Consider the following 20960-nt stretch of genomic DNA (forward strand, 5'->3'; position numbering starts at 1 on the left):
AATCCTGCTCTACATTAGCGGAGCCAGAAAAGACAAAAATTCGAGCTGTATCTTTTACGTTGATACGAAACTCCTCTAGAATACAGAAACTGCCACCCTGGCGAGCCTTCAGAGGGAAGCTGGGTGACGATTTCATTTATTACGTAAGCGGAAAACCTAGGCTTTTGCAAATGACAGCTTTGTTTTTTTTGGGGGGGGGGGTGCTTTTTCCAGGAACTCTGTTTTTGAGAGATTGTGGGAGTCTCCGGAAGTCGCCCACGCGATCCTTAAATTCTAGCGGCTAAATTCATCATGCACTGTGCAGCTTTCACCACTAGAGGGTAGTCTTGTGGCTTTCTAACTCCGAAACAAATAGGCTTCAATGGGCTTCAGCTGGACAAGCCAACTCAGAAGCCCATCTTCCAGCAGTTTGGATGCTGCGCCCAGGGCTCCCTGACTCTCTGAGATATGGACACAACTTTGGTGTGCCCAGGTCGGACAGTGTGCTCTCTCTAGTCCTGCCTAGCCCTTTCGCCTGTCAACTGTATGGCCTATCTCCCAGGGACAATGATCTCACACGCTGCCAAGATAGCATTTGTTGTCTGTTAATAAATGAGGTTGGTGAATTACAAAAAACAAACAAAACAAAACTGTGCTGTTAAAATAAACGTAAAAAAATGCCTTAAAAAATCCAGCTATTTGGCTGCTATTAATTATTTGGCTGTTCTTTAAAAAATATTAATTTGTTCGTTTGTTTGTTTACGGAGGGCGTGCATGCCACAGTGAGAGTGTGAACAGAGGAACATTTGTGAGAATAGAGTCAGTTCTTCCATCACCAGGGTCCTGAGGAATCAAACTCAGGTCTACAGGCTTGGCAGCAGGGGCTTCTCCAGGCTGCACCATCTCATAGCTCTTGACTAGTTTTTTAAAAGTATCGTGTGATATAAACAGGACCACACAAATGAGTCGTGAAACCTGGATGCGTTTCTGCCTCCTTTCCTCAACAAAGTAAAAAAAGAAATCTCAACTATAAAATGAATCTGTCCCTTTGATTTGCGGGTGGCCCGATTCTTTGGTCCAGCAGGACATTCCCTTATCATTTATATCCACCTAGCTCCAGGAAGATTTATCAAACTGATGGGGAGGCCGGGCAGAGGTGAGCAGTCTGTTTGGGAAGAACAGAACGGCACTCGCTCGTACATTCAGGTTCCATTTCTGAAGCAGATAGGTTGTAAAGTAGTATTGATTCCGTGCCACTAAAACAAACCCGGAATGATGCATAATGCAGAAAGAAAAAAACCCTCATAAAAGAATCAAAACATACAGCTCTTTCCATTTAATAACCTAGGACTCAAGATTAAGACCTTGAAAATAAAAACACCGCCTAGCACTGCTCTCCAGGCAATGCGATGGACAGCATGCATTGCCTTCCTTCCGCTTCTTCGCAGCGTGTGAGCAGCTAACGTTTGATTCTGCTTACAGATAAGAAAAGGAAAATTGCATGTTCAGATCTTCTAGTTAATTATGGACTATAGAGGTGTTGAAACTCCTGGTCCCCTTTTGCCTCCCCCTACTTGCGCTGAGGAAATAATGTACAGCAATCCCCACCTGAGTGACGGGGATGGAGGGCACTGGAGGGTAAAATAAAAAACAGGAAAAGCAAGATACACGGAAGGATTTTTTTTTTTAAATGGTAGGAATAAGCCATCTGCGGTTGTACACACCCTTGATCCAGCACAAGGGGGCTGGGGCAGGCAAGACCTCTGTGAGTTTACGGTTAGCCTGATGTGTTTAGCAAGTTTCCTGGAGAGACAGAGGTGTACTGTGAGACCGTGCCAGAGACCTTGAATCAAATTCTAAAATGTTCCACTAATTTTTGATATGTAGCTAATTCCTTAAAACTAATGACTTTCTCCTGGAGGGAGATTCTTTAAGACCCAGGGAATGAATGGACCTTAAAAAGCTCAAGAAGTAAATAAAACTCCCAAGTGTTAGACTGCTGAACAGGACACAATCTTCAAGCCTCCTCCTCAGGGTTATGCAAACAGTGACAAAGGCTGGGTAGAGGACTCCCATTCTTACTCAGGTTAAGTGACCTGCAGGTCATGTCGGAAACTCTCCAGGGATGCAGCTCTCGTGAGTTGTCACCATGCTGGGTGACACTGTGCAGTGCTACAGCTGTCTTTGAGTCACCTATGCTCCAGTTTTGTGAGAGGAAGCCTCGACAAGTTTTATTGAAGAGTTATGTGAACATACCTAACACTGAACCGTATACTTAAAAATGGTTGAAAAAGGGAACTGGAGAGATGGCTCAGTAGTTAGAGCACTGGATGCTTTTCCAGAGGACCAGGGTTCAGTTTCTAGCATCACATGGCAGATTACAACCTGTAACTTCAGCTCCATGACGCCCTCTCTGGCCCCTGTGGGTACTGCATGCGTATGGTGCAGAGATATACATGTAAGTGAAATATCGATACCCAGAAAGGAACCTAAAAATACAGTTGGAGATAGTAAATTACCATATGGTTTCTACCATAATTTAAAAATTTACAGAGAAGATACAGATAAGCAAATAGTGAAAAGGAAGGTATATTAACCAAAAAACAAAACAAAACAAAAAATAAAAACTACATGGAAGAAGGAAAGAGTCCACCAACACCAATGACTTTAAGTTGATAAAACTGAAAATTTACAAAGCACAATTGCTTGTAAAAATACAGGTACTGATGTTTGTACACAATGGGAGAGAGAACCTAATGATATCACAATCATGAGTTCACAATCAGTAGTTCAAATTTGTACAATTTAAAAACTCATACCTGGATGGTTTTAAAAGCAAATTTAATGGAACATAAGGAACCAATAGCCCAGTGGTCTCTGAATCCTACCAGAAATTAAGACATGACAGGTTCTGCTGGAATCAGTTAACGAGGGTAGTACAACTTGACCCCATGGTCAGACAAGGACTTTAGGAGAAAGCAGAGGTTAACCTCACTGTGTAAGTGTAAGTGCAAAACTTCAGATATAGTTTATGGAGGAAAAATTAAAAATGTAGGTAGAAATCTATGCTTGCATCCATCTATCTACCTTTCTGCTACCTATCTATTATCTATCTGCCTCTATCATCTCTCTTCCTATCATCTATTGATCATCTATCTATCTATCTATCTATCTATCTATCTATCTATCTATCTATTCTATCATCTTCTGCTTACCAAAGTACAGGATGTTAACTGTGGTTTAACATTAGGAAATACATAAATATAAGCCATGATATTTAAAGAATAAAAAAACAGATTTGTGACATTAAATAAAAGTTATCACACTAAATTGATACTCATTTATAATAGATTTCATGGCCAACTAAAAATGGAAGGAAACTTCTTTCATCCTTGCTTTTGTTCTTTGTTGATGTAGGGGCCTCCTGCAAGCTCAGAGTGTATCAGAAGACAATGTTCTTAGCCTGAAAAAGCTGATTCTCCAAAACCTACGGAAAACCCTATCTTACAAAAAAACCCAAAACATTTAAAACATTTCTTTCAAGTTGGGAAAGAAATAGGAAGGCATAATGTCAGAATTTAGAATTGTGAATAAAATAAGATAAAGAATTACAAGCTTGAAGTATTTGAAAAGATGCAATATAATCGTGTTATTTATTATCCACAAACCCATATTGTATATTCATATTTTCTGCAGGTATGAGTTTCAATAACACACAAGAGAAGGAGTAATATGGCATCAGTCTGACTTGTCTCTGGGACAGAGAAGTAGGAAGGGGATGAAGGAAGTTACGTAGAGGCCTTTCACCATGCCTACAAAACTTTAAGATCCTAACTAAATCTTTCAAACATTAAGACTTAACAAGCAAGTGTTTTTTAAAATATTTTATTCTTTTATACAAACTTCAATGAGAAATAATCTTTGCGGTGAACTTCGCCCACATCTGCCTAGAAGCTTCTCAATAAGGATCGTTATTCATCTTTATTTCTACTTGTGGTTTTTGAGACAGGATCTTGCTTTGTAGTCCTGGCTGATTTTAACTTGTGTGATTCTTCTGCCTCAGATTTCTGATTGCTAGAGTTGTAGGCATGAGTCATCAATCATGACTGTTATTCACACAAACCTCTAGGGGAAAATGTGCATGAGAATATATAAGTATATATATGTGTATATATATATATACATACACAATGCCTATATAAACTTATATGTACTATATGTATGTGCATAGATACACACACATACACACACACACATATATATACATTTTGTATGTGACTATATAAAAAATATCAATTTCTAATTTTTTGTATATGAATGTATAAAATATCAATTTCTAAGTGTTTCATGTTTATGACCTCTGTTTATCATCTCATCCCGGCCCAGCTCTTGGACTTATGAAAAATGTGGGTAGAAGATTGCAACACTTTATACTCAACCTGGTTTTTAATATTGATGAATAATAAGAATATAATACGGCTATCTGATTTAACATGGAATATTTATCTTGTGCATTGAGACACTGTTGAAATGGAAATTAAGAGTGAAAAATGCACGCGTTCACAAGCGCTCACGGGGCAGGCGTGAGAACAGACAGGTTTGACAGGATCATGAAACCTGGGAAGAGGAAGGCCATCAAAAGCATTAGGAGACAAGCAGGTCATCAAAAATGCTTGTGAAGTAATCTGGGTAACACTTTCACACCTAACATCGAGAATGAAGTTATATTTGACAAACTTAACTAATTTAATATAACAAACTAAACGGTTTTGAATATATTCATAGAGTTGTGCAAAACACCCAATAATTCAAGTTTGGAAAATTTCAACACTCTTGAATAACCTCATGTGGGCGTTACCCGCCATGCTCCCTCTTCTCTTCAGTTAAATACACAATACCAAGTTATGTTTTTAGGAACAATTGATACACCCAAACATTATTCTTTTGTGAAAGTCCACCTTGAAAGAGGATTGTTTCCCAAGGTAGCAACATCATTTCGATTGTGGGTGCTGTTTCTAAAGAAACATTGTGTGACTTTATTAAACAAGTTGGCTTCCACCAATGTAGAAGGAAAAAACCACTGGGTTTAGATGTCCAAGTATCTGGTAACTGTTTCAAGAACAGCATACGGCATTTCTGCTCTGTTACAGAAAATGGATTAATAAAAGAATATAGCGGATTGGATATGGACATGCCTGTAAACCCTGTCCTGATGTAGCAGGATGCTGAGCTCAAGGCCAGCCTAGATTACATAGGGTGATTCCATCTCAAACATAATTAATTAACTATAAAAATGGGGTTATAACTGGATACTTGGAGCTCCCCTAGCACTCTTCGTGCCTGTGAACCACGGGAAATTGCCCTAGGCTCCCTAGGAATGGTCCAGTTTGGGGACAGTTGCACTTGGTTGTTGGCAGAGCCAGATCTAGGGTCAGTGCCTGAGCCCCCATCTGTTATCATTTCAACCATATACAATTGCTTTTCCAAACTTTGGAATAGATCTGGGGGAGGGGGATGGTGGTCAAAATGTTATACATACACTCGAGGCAGTTACAATAAGACTCATGATTTTGAGTAGCGAACACATACTAAAATAAATCTATCTGGACTTTAAAAACTATCTGCAGAGAAACAGCGAATCTATGAAATATAGCTGTTTGGAGAACATGACAATGCATTTAGCTGACTTAGGTGACTTTCCTTTTTCAATTTTGCAGATTCCAATTGCTGTGCAGGATGTGTTACCATGGTAACAATTACAGATTGTTCTCCTGTCCTCTCTATAAACCTCAGACTTCAGGGTCTATGGGTCCCTAGCCATTGACTTCAGACTCTTCGCTTTTATTTTTCAAAGGGAAATCAATCCGTAAATCTCAGGAAGATATAATGAAAAAGAGAGATGCAGGACGAGGGATTCTTCAGTTTCTCACACTGGGTTTTGGTCCTAAATAAGATGTGTAAATAGACAGACACAAATGTACTTTGGTATGCAATCCTAAAGACACAGTGAAAAAACACTATGCTCTTCTCCCCTTCTTTATAATCAATTCACAAAAAGAAAAATAAAGTGGAATCATGAATTCATCGTATTATGGGAGGGGGACCAATCTGATTGATTAATTACGGGCAGTCATCCAGCTGTTTATGACTCAGCCCCCACTGGCAGGAAGGACAAATTTATGCAAATAAACAATGTGTATGTCCCACAACGACTCCAATTAGTAATTCCTTCCTCAAAAATCTTCATTCTGCAGATTCCTGCTCAGAGGCTGTCGGGCAGCTGCATCTAAATCAGGCACAAGCAAGCCTTGCTCTGCCGAATAAAGCTGGACTTCCAAACCTTCATCACTGCTCTGTCTGTTTAGTATTTTCTACCTTTTTGTTACTTTTGAATCACAGAATATCAGGTTGCCTAGGTACTGGAGAGACCAAGCTCGGTGAAGGCCAGCTCAGGGGTAGAATTCTTCTTTCTGAAACACCATTGCCTCATCCCTGGAGCAGCCCTTCTGCCTTTGAAATGGAGCCAAGCCATCGCTCTCTGTAGCTGCCACCCTTCTGTGTGATTCACGGCAGACAGGCATGCCCCTTACTTCAGTAATCATTCTGAATTTCACTTTGGGAACTGATTTGGAAGTCAATTTTAATTTGGATGACTTCTAAAGCAAATCTTAATCATGGTAATGGGCAAATCTTTTTTTTTTTTGTTTTTTTTGTTTTTGGCAGGAAGTAAAAGGGGCCGCTTTGCAAATTGAAATATCTAAAGTCCGTTCAAAAGCGCATCTGTTATGCTAACATGATTTGGTCAGCCTGCTTATTAAATTTGTAGGATAAAGTGAAACTGAAAGATGCAGGGGATTCTTTTTTAGTGTGCTTTTTTCTGTCCCTGGATAATATAATAAAAAGAGAATTGTTAGCTAGCAAAATAGTATCCAGGCTTTTTAATCTCCAATACAATATTGTTCTTATAATTATTTCAGCAATAGTTATCTATGTTAGGAAACTTCTAATAGAGTGATATATTTATTTGTATAAGGTTTGAACATTGTTGACTGAATATTTCAGCTTTAAAAAAACCACATGAATATACCTTTAAGTGTTGTAGGAAGAAAAGAGATCTTATTGGTATCACAATTCCCCAGAACATCTTTGCAGGAGGTATGAGAATTCACGCAGATTGTGACCTAGCTGCGTGACCTTGATCAAAATTCCTCAAACCTCTGAACTTCATTTCCTTACTTGTAGAATGAGAATAGTTCTCACAAATGTGAAGATTTAACGACTCGGGGTCTCCGAGCTGCTCAGACACGGGGTTTAGACTCTTGTCTGCCTGCCTGCTGCCTCTCTAAGATGAGGATGACTCGGGTCTTCAAGCCATTGCGACTTGGGGATGATGAAATGAAACTATCCAAGAGAATCCCTTTGCATAGTTCTTAACCCAAAGTCATTATTAACAAACATGACTAACTAGACCAAAGTGTCCTAAAGCAAATTCTCCTTTCTCTTATCCTCGTAGGTTATAGGATTATGATTTCATTTCCCATAAATTCTTTTAGATGAATACTGGGTGTGTGGCTTATCTGCCAATTTGTTTTTCTTTCTCTACTTTCTCTCCCTTTCCTTTTTGTTGGGTATTGAGTGTCTTCCAGGGTTGCCTAAGAGAGCTTAAACCAGTACCTGTCAATACCCAGATTTTTGGGGGGTGGGGTGGGAAAAGGTACCTCAAAATAAAGCTCTAGGGTGCTCTCCTGAAGATCTGAACTCATCCTGAGCACCCTGAGATGAATTGGTAATAAGTGAATATACATGTCACCTCAGGCAGATGATATTGCAGACTCTGAAGCCTGGAACATAGTGAACTCCGGTCTGAAAGGAACATTTTGTTCCCAACATGGCTACAATTTGGTTATTCTGTGGCCATACACTTCATCCCACAGGGACGAATGCTCACTGTCAAATGCTTTTAGCATTCTCTCCCCGCTCCTTTCTCTCCCCCATCTCTGGGACTATTATGCTTAATTGTAGATGCAGAGCAGAGGTGTGACAGTTAACCATACATCTCTCCTTGACATTGGTCTTTTAGCAGTGAGTCAAGCAAAGGGCAAGGCGTTTTTATATTTGAGTAGTAACATATCAGATAGCATCACTAAGTAAGGGGCCACTAGGGCTTCCTGATCTTTGTCTTTGTCCATTTTTTTTAAGACAGACTGGTGTTTATAAGAAACAGACTGGGGTATCCTGAAATTCTCCATGTAGCACAGGCTAGCCTCAAACTCCAGATCCTCTTGCCTCACCATCTCAGTAGCTCAGGTATAGGTATGCACCATTAAGCCTGGATACCCTTTTTGCCTTTCCAGAATTGCGCTGTGATGAGGCCTGACACACATACATTTATGAAACCTTGAGATTTGGAGGGAACACTCCAGTGACCATGATGACGGGAACTCTGGATGCTAGGTCTAGTTTTGTGGAGTATAACGGTCTGAAGTGCGTCCTGTCACTTCCTCGGTCCTCTCAGCATCCTCTGAGGACTGAAGACTTGCAGAGTCAGCTCATGCTCAGAGAATCGCTGCAGGGAGCCGGTACCCTAGCTCAGGCACCCTCGCCTTCTCACTGAAATGTCTCTGCAGTTACCGATCAGAAGCAGAATGCCGGAGACTCACATGGAGAAGAAATTAAAATTTAGGAGGACGTAAAAAGCATAAAGCCAGATTGTCTTTTGAGCATCAGTTTTCTGGTGTGCCTTGAAGAATGTGTGTGTCTACTCCTCTTAGAAGCCACGTCTGGCGGCTGCAGGATGGGGGAACCAGTGAGAAGGGTTAACCCACAACTTGGAAAAGATGAGCAAAGCAGATAAAGGTTAAGTCCTGAGGAAGACAAAGAAGCAGGTAGAAGAGCTGCCTGAAATCATACAAATTATAGACCCTTGTGGCCTATAAAATAGTATAAAATGAATGACTTTAGCAATATTAAGCCGGAGACAGTGTTACCATGACACAGACATTTATTATTCAATTTAACCTGATGTTGGAAGGTTTATGAATTATTTTATTGTGTTTGGATGGACCAAAAATATTTATATTAGAGATTAGATGGAAAGAAAATGAATCATAGTGACACTTTAAAATTTTTTTAAAAAGAAGCCTCAGTATAAATAGATTTCAATGCCTTTTAAAGTCAATATTAACTCAATATGAGGCAGCAATGTAAGGTTAAGCTGAAATTTTTTTTTAATGCAACATGAAGCCGGGATAACTGAAATACAATACTATACCTCTCTAGAACAGGAAAACATCCTCTGCTTAGAGCAGTGTGAGGTTTAAATATGATGCCCGCAAAGCATGAAGAATGGGAGTCAGCCACACAAACACCGGCTCCGGGCACTCCCCCGCTTTCGTTCCCAAGTCGCTTCAGTTACTGCCCATACCCCGTCTCTTCCTCGTGACACCTCTTAGAATCTTGCTTTTTTTTTTTTTAAACTTTGACATCATTCTTGAAATTTCCCATGAATAAGATTTTTCTCTGTTTATCTGTTCTTAAAACCATTTCCTACATGTATATGTTTTATATTATATTTATTTCTATACTCATTAACATAAACATGCACACAGCCACAACTTTATTTATTTTCTTCTGACACAAGCAAATTTAATTAAACGCATGGCTCCTAGTAGGTTGTTCCATCTTGACAAATACAAACCCCAAGTGCACAGCCCCAACTGCATGAAAGAAAGTCCCTTTGTCATCCTCCCCTTTGGCGAAGCAGCCACTGCTCTGATGTCTCCTAGCACAGGTTAATTCGTCTGTTGTAGAATTTCATAGAAATGGAAACATACAGCATGTAATCCTTTGTCAAAGATTTATTTTCCTAAGCCCCAGCTTGATGTTCATTTGTGTCCTGTGTTTTCAGTAGCATCTTTGTTTGATCATGTTCAGATATTTCTCAAACCCTTTGAAGACTGTGGTTGGGTTGCTACTCTCCATTACCCCCCCCCACACACACACACAGGCACTTGTATAGATTTTGGCACATTCTAAGTGCTTTGTTGACGTTTGGTGACTCAATGGGTGGATGAACATATGAGTTATTTAATCGATAGATAAGCATTTAGACACAACTTTTCTAAATCAGACGGTGTCTTAACGTTCAACTTACCAAATAACCTGACAGACACATGGTTTCAGGAGCCGGCCTGCAGTGTCTTCAGAGCCCAGGGATCCGCCCCTTTGCGACTCCGCAGCATCTGCTGCCTTCTTGCAGCAAGGCGAGCTGGTGAGGGAGTGAACTGCTGCCCTGGCTGGGATCCAGCCTGACTGTGAGGGCGCCAGCCTGAGGCTCTGTCTCTGGCAGGTGGAAATGCTTATCCCCAGTCTTTGACAACCTTATGTCTCTCATTCCTCTGATTGATTTATTAAGCCACGGTAGAGGTCAGCAAAGAGACCCGGGTGCAGCGGGGATGGTTTTGCAGCCGGCTACCACCTAGATTGCAGAAGCAGCATGTATTTCTCTGCAGTCTGGAAATGCTACTGAACAAACAGGGTTAGTCCTGTCAGGTCTGACCCGCATCCGTGACCTGCCTGAAATGCTGTCCCCAGCAGAGCCTCTGACTGGTGACTGCGATGGAGGGAGCAGGCCTCTGGGGAGAAAAGACATTACCTTGGTTACTTCCGTGGAACAAGCCTTTAGGGGTCTGTCCTCATCACCATCATTTCTGCTCAGACAGCACTAAGTCCCTGTCACTTCCAGGGGCGAACGTGCTCTGAATAGAAATGAGCTTCTCATCTTTAATGTATCCATACAGCATCCATGCGACATCCCCCCCCCTTCTGCTGCAGCCTAAAGTCTATACAGCTGTGCAGACCGTTCAGTGAGGAAGCACTTTCAGAATGTGTGGCTCTCAATTAGATACCCGTTCATTCAACTGCATGTGTCCTTTTAAACATTTCCCCAGGTAGGAGGGAGACTCAGCTGTGAGTCTAATTGTGAATACGGCCCCAGTTATACAAAGTCATTAGCTGGCTTCCAGATACAGAGAGGACAGATACCTGTGGCTTCAACCGAGTGTACCTTCCAGTTGACTTTATGCTCATATTTCTTTTGAAAAGGTTAAACATAAGCGGCAAGCATGATACACTTCAGCTGTGGGCTGCTGTGGGCCAGCACCTTTTCTTTTATTTATTGCAGCTGCTTTAAAGGTAATCTCCAAGAAACCTGTTTATGAAGGCAGAGAATGAAGATGAATGTCATCCGAGGAGGGTGGAAGTCAGGGTGTGGTGACTGCAGATTTGGAGGGGCTAAGCTGCAGTTTGGCTTAACAACTTCTGAAAAGGTTGCATGACAAATGAGTGATGGGGCTCTGTCTGAAAAGTTACAACATGGAAAAGGATAAAGTCGCATTATTATGTCATTGGTTATGGGTTGTCTTTTACTAGGAGTGGCCATTTTATGCTATATTGGGATGTTTAGGGAAACTCGTAACAACCACAGAGTTCATTGCCTCTCTGCTGCTAGTTGTTCAGAGAGAACATTCTCAGCTGCTGCCTCACTGTATAGAGCAGTTCGTGTTGGTGCATGTGTGTTGTACTCTGCGGCCTGCAGCATGCAATCGTCGAATTTTATGAAGGCAGGGAAGATGTGAACTCGGATGAGGAAAGCAGCATTCAGTTTGGAGGCAGACAGAACTTGGGATGGAGGTGGCTGTGTGACTTCAAATGACCCGATGTCTTCGGCTTTGGCTGTTTGCTCTGAATAACCTTCCCATGGATATTTTGTCCTTATTGAATAATAGATAGCAAGTCCCTGCTGCTTGGTGAATGCCCCTTCTGTGTTTATTTCCTTCATCCCTCCTTGGATTGATATATGGGCTCCAGGACTGATGCTACTGATGTATCTACCGGACCATGAGGTGGGATGGAGACCCACTTGTTCTTCTAATGTGGGATTATTTGACTGCGTTGCTGTTGGGAGAACTTGGCTTTCAGGACCATGGACAGAACCTTTCATGCCTTTTTTTTTTTTAGCCTGTAAGCATTTCAGCTTCTGGCTAAAAAATAAATGACAAATAGAGAAACTCCTATGTCAAAGGATTTCAGAATAAGCAACAGAAAATCTGGAGCCACCAGGTGCCCACTTGAAGCTTATAGACCCTATTGCCACTGAAAAAGAAGTGCTGGATTTTTAGTGCTTCTAAAACAGCTATACACTAACTGTGTAACTGTAATGCAAATGTATTTATTTTGCTTTCAACTAATGGACCTGGAAAAGTTCTTTGAAGGAATACAGAGGTGTTTGGAGATAACTAAAATATTTTGTTAATGATTTCCACCAACTCACTTATTTCTATTTTTCATTTCATGTCTCTACTAGATGGGGTCGTGCTGGAAACTCCCAGTCAATTTCATGTTTGTTTTATGCTTATAGAAAAATCAAAAGATAAAGATGATAAGACTCCATAGGCCTTATCGAGATAGATAGATAGAGAGACAGAGACACATGGAGAGCCACAGAGAGGGAGGAGAGCAAACTACCCACTGCAGATTTCATCAAGGCAGAATCACTATGGACAGGGGAAACGAAAGCCAAGCTGTTTCTTTTTAAAGTGTCTTACTTGGCTCGGACACACCAAGCAAATGTCGCTTGGGTTCTTGGAGCAAATGCTGACAGGAGGACTGAAAAGGGAGGATGACTGGGCAGAATATTTAAAAAAAAGAGCTCAGCATCTAGCAGAGCAGAGCACACAGCAAGGTAACAAAGACCGGGGGGGGGGAGCAAGGTGGATTCAGGACCCCTCCCTCTACTCCAAAGCCAGGCTGAAGTGAAGCAGCTATAACCAGTGGCTGTTGCCAGATGCTATGAAGAAAGAGTAGAACCCCCCCCCTTTCATGAGCCCTAGCGCCGTCCCTCTCCTCCATTTGTTCTTGGTCAGGATTAACAAGGGAAGGGCTCCTGAATGCTCAGCCAGACTTGAAGATGCCAGCCTGGCCACCAAGCCCGAGTACCTGCCTCCTCGCTCCACTCCTCACTGAACCACAGAAGGCGCTCCATAATTTATTTTGTCTGCAGCAGCTCAAGGTCCATGCAGCAACAGCCGCACTGCTCCCTTCTGAGCAGTCAGCTCTGCAGTCAAAGGCGTTACCAAGCAGCCCTGACACACACACACACACACACACACACACACACACACACACACACGATCTTAAAATCTCTGAGAACGACCTGTAACTCCCGAGGAAAGGTGCTAGAAGATTGGAAGTCACCAATGGCCAGAGTGGTGTGTGCAGAACCTCTACAAAAGATTGTAAAATAATACAAGTTACGTGGAGCTAGCTTGGGGGAAAAAATCTGCAGCTCGTCATCTATATGCAAATAATAGGAAGCAAGAAAAGTTATGGCTTATCCAAGACCTCTCTTTCTTTCTGTTCCTGTTCCTTCTCCTTAAGTCCTCTTGATCTCTGATTTAAAAAAAGGGGGGGGGGAATGAAGGCTTCAGAGAACCATCTGAATAGTACTTAACCCTATATGTTACCATACAAGTCTCAGGCAGCCTGGTGACTTTAGGTTTAAAAACTTAGAATGTGCAGGCATGGGCGGCTTCTAATTTGGCTTTGACTTAATAGATTTAAACCACCAGCAACCCCGCAGAAGCCCTCTGTTTCAGTGCATTCCTCGTCCACGAATCAGAATCACAGTAAGTGTAAATGAGAAAGGAATCTGCAGAATAAACGTCACCTCACCCTCCCTTCGGTCTCCAGGGGCGACCGGGCACAACTCCCAAAACTTCACTTTTCTGTTTGAAAACCGTTACCCATACCCTTCACTGGGCCAGTTAAAGGAGCCAGTACGCCAGTGGTATGCTGAACAAATTGAACAAAACGCCAATTGCTGGCTTCAAAACGGTTTTAGTTACTTCCTACAAATCTCTGCGGTATCTTTTCAAAACTGCAGAAACCCACAACGCGAGTCTGAAAATGCCGCACCCACGTGCGTTTGGCGTGCCCACTCTGGTCTCTGGGTGCTTCCCGAAGGAAGCCATAGATTCCCTGGTGAATTTCAGCCAGCTATTTATTTTTATTCCATCTCCACGCTGAGTTCTTTTCCGGGGAGACCACACCCAGAGCTGGCAGCTCTTTGCAGTAGTTTCTCCATCCCCTGGCCCTTCTCTCTTTCTCATAAAAAAAGAAAAGGAAAAAAAAATCAGCCACCTGCCTGGCTTGTCGAAACCATCAGGTTGGGGTACCACACAGGTGTAAAATAGGGGGGAGGGGTTTTTGATACGATAAAAGTTGAAATAGCTCATTGAGCATACAGGCACCCCGAGGTTCTGGCGCTGCAGAGCGCGTCTTTGCCTTGCTAGTCTTTCTTTGCCTGGTTTGTTTCAAACCCCTCCGAAGCATTCCAGACTTCGTTTCCCACAAAGAAAGAAGAAATTCTATGAAAGGTACCAGACAAATTAACCGCCTCCTGTAAAGGGTTTAAAATGTTAAAATGAACACCTGCTGTCCTGAGGTTTCAAGGGTGTGGTGAGGGGCATGTCCCCGAAGGACTGAGAAGCAGAATGGTAAGACAAAATGAATAAATAAAAGGAGGCAGGAGAAAGGGAGGGGAATTTCAGAAAATGTCAGAAAATAGCCACAAAGACATGCAAAACTTTCCTGCAGGGATAGCCCATGGATGGCTACAGTAAGCTATTGTTAGTAACTTAACCGCCCTGGATTCACAACTCGGCTACGTAAACATAAAGCAGGATGCTTAAAAGGGTCTCTGATGGAGAAAGGGCGAGCTGGGGGTGGGGCGGAGTAGGGTCAGGGTATCTTTGAGACTTTGGAGGTTAAAAACTGATGTGTCAGTAGGGAGCAAGAACATTTTCTTTGGAACTTTTAAAGATTCGAGTGATGAGGACTTTAGATATTAATAGGCAGGATGGGCCGGGGGAGTGGGAAAGGAAAAGGAATGAGTCGGGAGGTTCTGGGGGTCTCAGAGAAAGTAGAGGGCCTTGAAGCAAAGCTGCCAGGCGGGAGCCGCACCTCGCCAGCCGCCTGTCGCTCGCCCCCGCCTTCGCTTTTGCGCAGAATCCTCCCCTTGGCTGCGGCAGCGCGCTGCCCCCACTGGCCTGCGCACCGCGATCAATCGCAGTCTGCGTCAGAGTCCTGGAGTATAAATAGAGGTGTCAGGACCGGACCGAGCCGCACACAGCCATCCATCCTCCCATTTCCCTCTTCTTCCCCGTTTTTCTCTCTAGGTCCTCCACCTCCGCCCCGGGCCTGAGGGGCACACCGGCTGCCACCATGAGTTCGTTCGGCTACGACCCGTACTTTTCAACCTCCTACAAGAGGCGCTACGTGGAGACGCCCCGGGTGCACATCTCCAGCGTGCGCAGCGGCTACAGCACTGCGCGTTCCGCGTACTCCAGCTACTCCGCGCCGGTCTCTTCCTCTCTGTCCGTGCGCCGCAGCTACTCGTCCAGCTCCGGCTCTTTGATGCCCAGCTTGGAGAATCTCGACCTGAGTCAGGTAGCCGCCATCAGCAACGACCTCAAGTCGATTCGCACGCAGGAGAAGGCCCAGCTCCAGGACCTCAACGATCGCTTCGCCAGCTTCATTGAGCGCGTGCACGAGCTGGAGCAGCAGAACAAGGTCCTGGAAGCCGAGCTGTTGGTGCTGCGCCAGAAACACTCGGAGCCGTCCCGCTTCCGCGTCCTGTACGAGCAGGAGATCCGTGATCTGCGGCTGGCGGCGGAAGACGCCACCAACGAGAAGCAGGCGCTGCAGGGCGAGCGCGAGGGGCTGGAGGAAACTCTGCGCAACCTGCAGGCGCGCTACGAAGAGGAGGTGCTGAACCGCGAGGACGCCGAGGGCCGGCTGATGGAGGCCCGCAAAGGCGCCGATGAGGCTGCGCTCGCCCGTGCCGAGCTGGAGAAGCGCATCGACAGCCTGATGGACGAGATCGCCTTCCTGAAGAAGGTGCACGAGGAGGAGATCGCCGAGCTGCAGGCTCAGATCCAGTATGCTCAGATCTCCGTGGAGATGGACGTGTCCTCCAAGCCCGACCTCTCCGCCGCCCTCAAGGACATCCGCGCTCAGTATGAGAAGCTGGCCGCCAAGAACATGCAGAATGCCGAAGAGTGGTTCAAGAGCCGCTTCACGGTGCTGACCGAGAGCGCTGCCAAGAACACAGATGCTGTGCGCGCTGCCAAGGACGAGGTGTCCGAAAGCCGCCGCCTGCTCAAGGCTAAGACCCTGGAGATCGAAGCGTGCCGGGGTATGAACGAAGCTCTGGAGAAGCAGCTGCAGGAGTTGGAGGACAAGCAGAACGCAGACATCAGTGCCATGCAGGTATGGCACCTGTCCAAGCCCAGTGGGGGCGGGGAGGCTGCAGAGTCAGGGTGGAGGGTGCACCCAGAGAGTGAACGCTAGGGGGTCCTCGAGCACGGAGCTACTATCAAAGGGCTCGGCTTCTGGGAGGTTGTGGGAAGGGTGGGGCACCTGGAGGGGGCGGGGCGCCACTGCTGCCTGTTGTGCTGAATTGGTGTTCTTTGGGAGTGGGTTGGGAGGAAGGGGCGGAGGGAGTTGGAATTGGGCATGGCCACTAGTCTGATGCTTTCTCTGTACTATCTCTACTCCAAGTAACCCTTTGCACTTCCTGGATCTCCTAGTTAACAAATATGGCTACTAACTCTCACTAGTTCTGAACCATCCAGCCTTGAAATAGTTACATTTTTAACAGGGAGAAAAGAATACAGCCAGAATATTTTAGGTCAATAATCACTGCAACTATTTATTTATGCATTCATTCATTCATTTTTAAGTTCTCATCTTTGGGGGAGTAGAATTAAGAGTTGTGGAAAGCATCTTAGCAAATCACTATTTCCTTCCTCAAAGGCTAAAAGAAAGAACAATAGTACCACAAAGGCTTTGTCTTTTCTCTTTTTCTTTTCTTTCTTCTTCTTTTAAATCAATTTGGTAATTTTAAAGACATTTTTCCAGAACTAATAGACCAAAGAAAATTTTAGAAGTTGCTTGCGTCAGTCCACTCCGCCCCCCCCCTCTCATGCTTCACTAAATTGGACATTTTAGGCCAAAAAAGGGGGAGATTTTATTGAAGGTGCACACTTTGGAGTTAACTGAAGCTAGTCCTTAGCACCGATATTACAGTAAAACAGAGAAGCAGTAGAGATTTGTGCTTTGAGATTTTAAAGCAATCTTCCCACAGGACACAATCAACAAGTTAGAGAACGAGCTGAGAAGCACGAAGAGCGAGATGGCTAGGTACCTGAAGGAGTACCAGGACCTCCTCAACGTGAAGATGGCCTTGGACATTGAGATTGCGGCTTACAGGTAAAACCGGATGTGCAGGCAGTGTGGGCATGGCACCTCGGGAGAACTCAGACAGCCAGAGTCTGGGCAGAGTTATGTTGAATCACAAGTGTTCTAGAAGAGTCCTACTTTGGGGTTCCTCTAAGAAAGTACACATGTGTAAAGAATTAACCCTTAGCACTTACACTTTAAATCTAATAGGGGTACACAGAAGGTTTTTCTGGGGGCAGGGTCTCTCGTGCAATCCTTATTAAATCTTAATTATGCCTAACCGTGCTTATCATTGTGTTTACTCTTGAGGTCAGAAGCAGGAGAAAGTGATGAATGGTAGGCTTAGAACACGTCATGAACACTTGTCCAGCAGGGGTCTAACAGTACCTTTCACCTGCCTCTCCCTCTTCCCCCCTCCCCTAGGAAACTCTTGGAAGGCGAAGAGACCAGGCTCAGTTTCACCAGCGTGGGCAGCCTAACCAGTGGCTACTCTCAGAGCTCGCAGATCTTTGGCCGCTCCGCCTACAGTGGCTTACAGAGCAGCTCCTACTTGATGTCGGCTCGCTCGTTCCCAGCCTACTACACCAGCCACGTCCAGGAAGAGCAGACAGAGGTGGAGGAGACCATCGAGGCTACCAAAGCTGAGGAGGCCAAAGATGAACCCCCTTCTGAGGGAGAAGCAGAAGAGGAGGAGAAGGAGAAGGAGGAAGGAGAGGAAGAGGAAGGTGCTGAGGAGGAGGAAGGTATGCAAAGACAAAAACCATCAGAGTCCCTAGTGCAAACTGACTGTGGGTATCCCTTGGGAGATGGATGAGCTCTGGAGCCTTGCTTACTCCCTAGGGAATTCTGTGTAGGATTTGCACCATATACAATACACATGTGATGAGGACACACATGTTTAAAAAACATCTATGATAAATCACAGAAGGTTCATATTTTATTACATTTATTTAACACAGTGGTTTGGTACCTAAAAGAACATTTCATGCTGGCCAGAACTGATTGTGCCCTAAAGAACATGAGTGCCAGACACATGGAAGTAATCTCCTTTTGTTTAAATACGTGTCTCCTGCCAAATTGTTCACTGCAAGCACTGCCTGTGACGTGTCCTTTGGGAGAGTGGGGCCGAAAGGTTTATAGGTTTATAGACGCGCTCTGATAACAGTGTTTAGTAACTCAGTGAGTTTCTGGGGAAATGTTCTGCCTGAAGTTAACCCAGATTTGGATGTTGTGTTTTCTTCTTATGTTCAAGCTGCCAAGGATGAGTCTGAAGACACGAAAGAAGAAGAAGAAGGTGGTGAGGGTGAAGAGGAAGACACCAAAGAATCTGAAGAAGAGGAGAAGAAAGACGGAGGTGCTGGGGAGGAGCAAGCAGCTAAGAAGAAAGATTGAGCCCTGTTCCCAGCTATTCCAGGAAAAAAAAATTCTCCCCAATCAGGTCAACCTCATCACCAACCAACCAGTTGAGTTCCAGATCCTATACAAATTAAGAAGCCCATATATGTATAACTCTGAGATGACTTAGGTTGGACATTCAATGTTGTGCTATGAATTTTCTCCGTATGCAGAGTATCTGTTTGCTTGCAGAGTGGCTTTTCTGGCTTGCTGCCAGCCTGTGCATGGTCCATGCTTATGAGTTCAGGATCTATGGCAATGTGAATCACACAGATGTTTACAATAATAAAAAAACCACACACACACAACATGAATAAATGAATTCACTAATGTTCATGTGCAACTTCATGGAAAAAAATAGTCACTTAAAACTTCGGTGGTTAGAAATCAAAGACCTCGAGTTATGTGCAATAAATAGTAAATAAAGTTACACTGAATGATATATATAAATATTGCTGTGTTTTTTTTACTTAATTAAAATACCTTAAAGAAGGCACCAATGCAAAATACATACAAATAGACTACTGAACTCCAATTTTTTTTATAAATTGCAAATTTTAACAAGTGCAGTACATAGTTGGACATTCTGAGGGATAGAGAAATAGGTCAAGACTAGAAAATATTTTCCCCCAAACTTTGCTGCTAATAAATGTGAATGAGAGTATTCATAAATAACAATATAACTCACCCCGTAAAATATACAATGTTGGCTGGAGAGATGGCTTTATAGAAAGCAATTTTGAAATTATGGTGGGCTAGTATACAGTAGTGCAATCTGGGTAGATATGAATCCCGCACAGTTGTCACTATGGTTAAATTTTTAATATAGTCTTGAATATCATGGGCATAAATGGAAATCTAAACCCATGATATAATTAAAAGGAGTGACTTTTTAAAAAAAATCTATATTTTATTTCGAGTGGGGAAAGTAACCTTGTCAGAGGCTCTCTGCCACTGCAAGCATGTTGCCTGGAATCCTGAGCTCATGAATGGTGTGTTGTTTGCTGAATTCTACTGCCTCACATGAACTGCCTGTAAAACTATCAATTTAAAAAACCCTTTAAAAACCATGCAAGCAGGTGATGGAACCATATTAATGTTACTTCTCGGGGGAGATAATAAATTTGTATGTTGCATTGGCATTGCCCTGCATGTCTTAATTGGTAAATATTTGGATTTCAATGCCTGGTTGGCCCCTGCATCATATCTGTGCCCCATCTGCCCCCATCCATGGCAAAGTCGTGATAACTTTTGCACGTGTGTTCAGTGTGGACTATAGATGAAGCCTTTGCCTCTCTACTGCTCTGATGTTTTTAAACAACTGTTTGGACTGTGTTTTAGATGACCTTTGAGACTTAGGAATTGTACCAAAACCCAAAGTGGTCTTCATTTGAAGTTACACGGTCTCTTTGCATTCCTTACTTCGGGTTGACTCTGTGTTACTACACAAATAGGCAAAGCATTGCTCCATCTACCGTGGTGTGAAGTTGAACTCTGGAGGCTCTCGGCATGACCCTAGACAGCAAGCTTTTCACGCCTGTGCTCCTTAGTTATGAGTTGATGCAAACAGCTGGTTGGTTTAAGAAACACTTGGTTGAAGAACACAATTCCATACTCAATTCTGTGTGCCATAATAAAATGTTGAAAAAAATCCAAATTCAATGAGTTTGAAGTTTTTTTTTTCTTTTAACTCCTCTACACTGAGTCACTGGCCAGTCTTTCTGTTTCCATGGCCCCACAAGAGCACAGACTCTCTGGCTGTCACTCCCCAATCCCTTTTTCAGTGGCCCTACTCCCCAGTCATCCAGCCCATAATCCAATTAAGAGGAATACCTTTAAGTCCTTTGGGATTTTGAGTGGAGGAAATTAAGACTATCTGAGGTTATTTTGAAGAAGTACAATCCAGACACTTTTCATGACATTATATCCTTGTTTTTTCTCCTTCACCCATCTCGTCTAGTCTTTTCCCATCTCATTGATTTTACTGTCAACACTTTTCAATCCATGCACACCACCCTCATGTACTCTGCCATGGCCTTAAGTACTTCCTCAGTGTATATGGGGTCCAACTCCCTAGGGACTTCCTCAGTGTATATGGGGTCCACCACCCTAAGGACTCCCTAAGTGTATATGGGGTCCGCCACCCTAAGGACTTCCTCAGTGTATATGGGGTCCACCACCCTAAGGATTTACTCAGTGTATATGGGGGTCCGCCACCCTAAGGACTCCCTCAGTGTATATGGGGTCCATTGCAATTAGCATCCTGCGGGAGTCCCCAGCCCCCT

General features: G+C 43.6%; 1 protein-coding gene across 1 annotated transcript; it reads left to right on the forward strand.

Annotated features, from left to right (window-relative positions):
• Nucleotides 1-15093: 15093 nt before the first annotated feature.
• Nefl (neurofilament light chain) lies at nucleotides 15094-20332 on the forward strand. Its single transcript, XM_041672454.1, has 4 exons — nucleotides 15094-16308; nucleotides 17186-17310; nucleotides 17704-18023; nucleotides 18533-20332. The coding sequence occupies exons 1-4, from the start codon at nucleotides 15262-15264 to the stop codon at nucleotides 18670-18672; spliced, it is 1632 nt and encodes a 543-aa protein (XP_041528388.1). The 5' UTR covers nucleotides 15094-15261; the 3' UTR covers nucleotides 18673-20332.
• Nucleotides 20333-20960: the final 628 nt, after the last annotated feature.

The sequence above is a fragment of the Microtus oregoni genome, unplaced genomic scaffold, assembly GCF_018167655.1.
Source record: "Microtus oregoni isolate MIOR12 unplaced genomic scaffold, Mior012 000001F_ref0000356, whole genome shotgun sequence".
Classification (NCBI taxonomy): Eukaryota; Metazoa; Chordata; class Mammalia; order Rodentia; family Cricetidae; genus Microtus; species Microtus oregoni.